At 40.1% G+C, this 6,551-nt stretch overlaps 2 protein-coding genes across 2 annotated transcripts in view; both read left to right on the forward strand.

Annotated features, from left to right (window-relative positions):
• The window catches only part of znf710a (zinc finger protein 710a), a 14,679-nt gene extending 9,947 nt beyond the window's left edge, over window positions 1–4,732 (forward strand). Inside the window, exons 3-4 of the mRNA XM_020528554.2 lie at window positions 1,070–1,244; window positions 4,111–4,732. Coding sequence (XP_020384143.1) covers window positions 1,070–1,244; window positions 4,111–4,325 — 390 coding nt within the window. The 3' untranslated portion in view covers window positions 4,326–4,732. The remainder of the gene's footprint in view (window positions 1–1,069; window positions 1,245–4,110) is intronic.
• Window positions 1–6,551, forward strand: part of sema4ba (sema domain, immunoglobulin domain (Ig), transmembrane domain (TM) and short cytoplasmic domain, (semaphorin) 4Ba) — a 480,563-nt gene that overhangs the window by 32,005 nt on the left and 442,007 nt on the right. The gene's annotated exons all lie outside the window — the stretch shown is intronic.

Consider the following 6,551-nt stretch of genomic DNA (forward strand, 5'->3'; position numbering starts at 1 on the left):
TTTCACACCTCTTGCATTTTCACACCTCTTGCATTTTCACACCTCTTCCCTCAACACCACCCACCCCTCCCCAATAAAGATAGAATATCCCGGTCCTCATGTATCAACCTCCACATCCAGTGTATCATCCGCCGCTTCTGCTACCTACAATCTGACCCCACCACCAGAGAGAAATTTCCCTCCTACCCCAATCTGCCTTTCGTAGGGACCGTTCACTCTGCGACTCCCTTGTCCGCTTCATGCTCCCCACTAACCCCACCACACCTGACACCTTACCCTGAAATCGCAGAAGGTGCTATACCTGCCCCGCCCTCCCCCTCACATCCATCGAAGGCCCAAAACAAACTTCCCATATCTGACAGTTGTTCACCTGTACATCCTCCAACCTGATCTGTATCTGTTGCTCCCGATGTAGAGGAGGCCACATTGGTGGGACCAATTCATGGCGGATCTGTCTTTAATACACAGTAATCAACAACACCTTCCAGTCACTAACCATTTTAACTCTCCCTCCCACTTCCTTGATGACATGTTCATCCTGGGCCACCTCCAGTGTCACAATGACACCACCTGCAAACTGGAGGAGCAACACCTCATTTTCTGTCTCAGGAGCCTACAGCCCGATGACCTGAGTGTGGACATCAATTTTAAGATCTGCCCACCCCCCAGCCTCATCCCATGTCCAACCCTCCCTCTCGTCGTCGTCGCCTCTTTGACCTGACACAACCTGTCCATTTTCTTCCGCACCTATCTGCACTCCTCTTCCCACTGACCAATCTCCACTACTCCCTACCTGCACCCACCCATCACCATACCACCTACCTTCCCCCACCCCTCCTCCATCTTTGTTTCCCAGCTCCCTACCCCCTCCCCAATTCTGATGAAGGGTCCTGACCTGAAACGTTGACTTTCCCGTTCCTCTGCTGCCTGACCTGCTGTGTTCCTCTTATTGTAAACAAAGGCTAAGGTTGGTCCTATATATGAATTGCCACTTTGGTCAGTCTTTCAGTTCTGGGAATTTGACTTTAAATGGAGATTTTTAATGGAGGTTTTCTTGTTTTTCTTTTAGGTATGTGGAAAAGAATTCAATCGGATGTATAATCTTCTGGGTCACATGCACCTTCATTCAGACAGTAAGCCCTTCAAATGTCCATACTGTTCAAGCAAGTTTACCCTCAAAGGGAATTTAAGCCGTCACATGAAGGTCAAGCATGGTGTCATGGACATTGTTCTTGATGGACAAGGTATCGTGCTCAGTTTTCCTCATAATCATTGCACTGATTATGGGTGAGGCACTTTTTATTACTTAGCCATGTTTTAGCAAAGCCACAAGATCAGGGAATACAGTGAGATTTTTTTAGGTGTCCAGATTGTTATCATTTGTATCTCCTATTTTGTTCTCCCACATACAAATTGATTTTGCACTCATGCCTTTAATCAAAAAGCTCCATTGCTGAAAGTAGAGCATGCTTCAGTGCAGATTGTAGTGAGTACTGCGTTGCTGGAAGAGTCATTCATTCTTCAAGAAAAACCAATCTTGTGGCACCTGGCAACTGATCCCAGGTTGATTGGGATGTTGTTGATGGCTGCTCTGTTTACCTGTTGAAGTCCCACTATCTCATTAGTTACAAGGTGCTATACGAACCTCACCTATTTTTCTTTCTGTCCCTCGTTCCTTCCAACTAAGCTTTTGTCTTGCTTCCTTCTGTTCTGTTTCCCAGTCTTCTTTGTCCAAATGTTTCCTATAGGCATATACATAATAAAAGAGCAAAAGCGAAAGGTGGCTTTGTTTAGGAACAAAAAGAGAATTTGCACATGGAGGTAGGGGGACAGCTGAGATACTAAATCAGCACTTGATATCTGACATTATCAAGGAAGAAGACACTGTCCATGATGCAGTGAACGAGGAGATAAATTAAGGTTAGAAGGATTTAAAATTGATAAGTTATTGGTTTTTGGATATGGTGTTTGTGTTTAACGTTAAGTTACCAGTACTGGATGAGCTGCACCAAGTGATACTGAAGGAAGTGAAAATGAAAATTGCAGAAGCACTAGTGTTTATTTTCTAAGTCTTCCTTGGACTTTGGGCTGGTGTCAGAGAACTGGATTTTATACCCCTGTTCAAAAAATGTCTAATGATAAGCTCAACAATTGAAGGTCAATCTGTTAGCATCACTGCTGAGGGAGCTTATAGAAACAATAACTTGGGACATGTGCAGGTTACACATGCAACAAGTGGGATGGAGACAGGAGGGAACGTAGAGCATAGATGTTATCCCGGATGGTATGGATGCAGACTTCATTACAGATACACCTCCATGTGGATATTGATGTCACGTTTCCTGTCTCAGTGTGATGGCAGGCGGTATACTAATATACAGATGACCTGGACCTTGGTGTACAGGGCACAATTTGTATCTTCAGATTTTGCAATGTGAAATGTCACAAACAGTGAGCAACATTGTGTAAACATCAAAAAGACATATGTTTGTTGAATGCAAGGCAAGTGGGAAATTAAATTTATTGCAGAGAAGTGTAAAGGGATTGATTTTTGGTGCAAAGAATGTGGATTGATGATAAAAACAAAGTACATCTCTAAGCGTTGCAGAAGCTATGTGCACAAATCATTGAAGGTGGCAGGGCAGTTTGAGATTGTGGTTGATAAAGTATTCAGCATCCTAGGTTTAGAATATAAAAGCGCACAGCTTCTGTTTATCTTGCATAAGATATTGGTTAGGCTTCAACTGGAGTACTTTGGACAGTTTTGGACCCACACATCACAGAATTTGAAAGCATTGAGTGAAAAGATCCATTAGAATTGTGTAAGGGATGCAGAGCATCAGTAATGTTGGTGGATTGGAGAAATTGCATGTGTTTTCCTTGAGAAGGTTGAGGGCAGATTTTATTGAGCACATAGGGAGAAATTGCTCCCACTGGTGGAAGGATTGAGAATGGGCAGGTTCAGATTCAGATTAACTGGGTAAAAGAAGCACTGCTGACGTGGGGAAACATTTTTTACATGCCACGAATGGTTTGGACCTGGATGTTCGTTGCCTGAGTATGGTGGAGGCAAGTTCATTCAAAAGAGATTTGGTTTATTGTCTGTAAAGCCCTATTGAGGGCAGTGGTGAAGTCGGTAGTGACACTAGCTGAATTACTCCTTGGAGAGCTGTCACTAAAATGACTGACCGGAAGGCGGCCTCCTGTGCTGTGACCATTCAAGAGATTTGTCTTGTTTCAGTGCTATACTGCAGGTTTGCTAGACATTGAGATATTGGTGGATATTGACCTATTTTGCTACAAAATGATTTGTGTGGCTGTTAAATATCACATCTTAATGCACAGTGCTAGGTGTGATTGTGTGTCTCCCAAGCCCCAAGTCTGTGTTCCTTGCTGAATTAAATATTGAATAATAAACTCTGGTTAATGTTTTCTTGTGGGATATATAGGTCAGTGCTTCTAACTGATAGTGGATATTTTCTGAGTTAGTCATTTGTAGGATTCATCAGTATAGTATGAATTTGATATTATTCATGTGTGAGCTGAAGCTGTAAAACAATACAATGGTTTCAGAGATGCCACAGGCTTTCTTTTCTCCAAAAATAATGCATGCCCTTTCAGTGCAAGGCATTGAATCAACTCTGCCCAGTCAAATGGGCTGCATTCATTAGTTACTTTGAAGGACACACCTATATCTACTTTCCTCTGGGAATTTAGAAAGCATTATTTTGTAGGTAAAGGAAAGTATTCCCTTGTTTTTAGTATCTCTCAAATATAACCTCCATGATAAGATTACATGGAGGTGGCTTTCTCCTATCTCTGCTTATCTTTACTTGAGGCTTTCCATCACTTCCAGCTGAGAGGAAAGGCAGCTAATTTGCTTGCTGTGTAATTACTCAGAATTAACCTTGGAAAGCTTGTCAGTTTGTGTTGACCTTCCCTCCTCTGGTTCTTTTCTTAAAAAAAACCTTTTCTGATTATCCTTTTCAGTTAGGACTACAGGGTAGATTATTCAGTAGAGTTCAAAGTGTTTGTAAAATGCTTTCTCTGCAGAACTGAGTGATTCCACTGATATTTCATTTGTTTTGAAATTTTCTCTTTCCCTAACAGAGAGCTTGTTGGATATTGGGCATTCTGAGCGTATCGAAAATCAGCAAGCAGATATTGAAGACTATGAAGAAAACTCTTTTGACTTCACAAGTGGACAAAAAGCTGCTGATGATACTTCAGACTCAACAAAAATGTCTGATGATGAAAGTATGAAAGACATCTACTTTAATTTTGAGAAGGAAGCTGAAAGGTATGGGATGGACTTAAAACCATAACTGAAGTGAAGCCAAAAAATATTGTTTCTGTGCTTTGACCATTGTTATTTGTGCATAGCTTTCTATTAATGCTGCACTTGCAGATTTTAAATTTACATTCCAACTTTAAGCGTATGTTTCACAAAAAACATTGTAATGTGAATCCATTTTACACGTTACTAATCTCAGGGTTCTGTGAGAATTTTTTTTTTAAGATGGTCTACTCTGGACCAAAACAGATGACTACTACCAAAATTATGTTGGTCTTTACTGTGTAAAATATAACTTCAAAAAGAAAAGTTCTGTATATATCCAATTGGAGTAATTCATTGAATTACATTGTGGAGTGGCTTTTGTGGATTTATTTTCTTACTGGACTATATAATCATCTACAATAGCAATAAAATAACAGATCAGTTTAAAAGTAACGTTTGTGTGACCAGAGGTGTTTTCTTTCTTGACATTGAAATTCAGCCAGTTTCTTTAAGTCAGAGATCACTAAAGATTGTAAAGTGTAAATGAAAGCGCTTGACTCACACAGTAGCGAGTTTGAGGAAGGTGAATACGAGTGTTAAAGGAGGAAGGAAAGGTTCTCAAAAGAATCAGGAGTATGGGCAGATCGTGAGGTGGAGAGATCTTGTGGAGCTGGTTATGTGACCTGTTTCACAGGAGAGGCTACCTCTATCTTCATGCTGTTAAACATTGTGCACTTAAAAGCCTTGCTTTCTGTTCTTGTCATGTCATCTTTTTTTTCAACTGCAGTTCCTATAGCTGGTTTCCATTGGAAACTGACATGTAAGCTTGTCTGTCATTTAGACAGTCAAGTCATTGGTGATCCATCCACAAATTGTTCAAAATGCTTTCTAGAAAATTTTCACCTTTCTTAGTAACTGATTTTTAATGATTAGTGTTCAAGCTTAAAAAAAAATAGAATTTTAATAACATGTATATTTAATTGCTCCATGTTGTTTGTACCTTTTTTAAGTGTCAATTTTTTGAGGTTGAATGTGTGGGCTTAGTGTTGAGGGGTGCTGTTAGCTGAATTCTGGCTGTACGTTATTCCCAATATCTCCAGGATGCATCAGTAATTTGGGGGTGAAAACAATTGGACCAAGGTTTGCAGATATAATTCAGTCTCCATTTTAAGCTCATACTTTTTTGTAAAAATGAAACTACATAAGTATCTTGTCACTCCGTCCGGGTGCATGGTACAGCAACTTCTCTGTAGACTATCACAAGCCACCCTCCCATCCGTGGACTCATTTACACTTCTCGTTGCTGAGGAAAGGCTGCCAACATCATCAAAGACCCTTCCCGCCCCGGTAATACTCTCTCTTCCAATCTCTTCCTGCATGCAAAGATACAGAAGCTTGAACACACACACTACCTGTTCAAGAACAGCTTCTTCCCTGCTGTTATTAGACTGCTGAATGGACCTCTCTAACTTCAAATAATGTTGACCGTGCTAATATTGATCTTGCTCTGTGCACCTTTGCAGATTTAACCTTGTATGCCTTGCACTAAGCACCCTATGATCTATATGCCCTTGTTTGCTATGATCTGCATGTACTGCTTGCAAAACAAAACTTTTCACTGTACTTGGGTACATTTGACAATAATAAATATCTCCAAATCAGTGAGATGGTATAAAACACAAAGGGCTTGTGTAAATGCTAAGATTTACACAATCCCAAGATTGACACATGATGAAGAACAGAAAAAGGATACAAAAATGTGAGGTACGGAAAGTGAATAAAAGGAAAAAAATTAAGGGATGTTAAGGGCCTCCCTAAAGGTTTATACAGATGTATGGAGAAGATGGTGAAATGTACTATGGACTCATTAAAGAGAAATGTAAGTAATATTTGTAATTATAAATCAGAAAATATCAAGCTTTTTTAAATTGTTTTATCTTAGTTAGCCCAGTTGGCCCAACATCCATATGGGGAAATGCTAAGTAGCAGAATGTTTAGAAAGTCCTAGTAGAAGAGGGCAGAGCCATCAAGGTTTATGACAAATTTATTGGACTTCTTTAGAGGATGTAAAATACAAGATGGATAAGGGGAAACCAGTAGTTCTAGTGCACTTTTATTTTCAAAAGGCAAAAAAGATTACTGTACAAGATAAGAACTAGTGTATTTCGGATTGTGTATTAGCATGGATAACCAACAGGAAAAAAGTCAGTGTACAGAAATCATATTCCAATTGCCAAGCTAATGATTGGAGTGCCACAGGGACCAGTATCAT

This window comes from Rhincodon typus, chromosome 33 (assembly GCF_021869965.1).
Source record: "Rhincodon typus isolate 14 chromosome 33, sRhiTyp1.1, whole genome shotgun sequence".
NCBI classification, from domain to species: Eukaryota; Metazoa; Chordata; class Chondrichthyes; order Orectolobiformes; family Rhincodontidae; genus Rhincodon; species Rhincodon typus.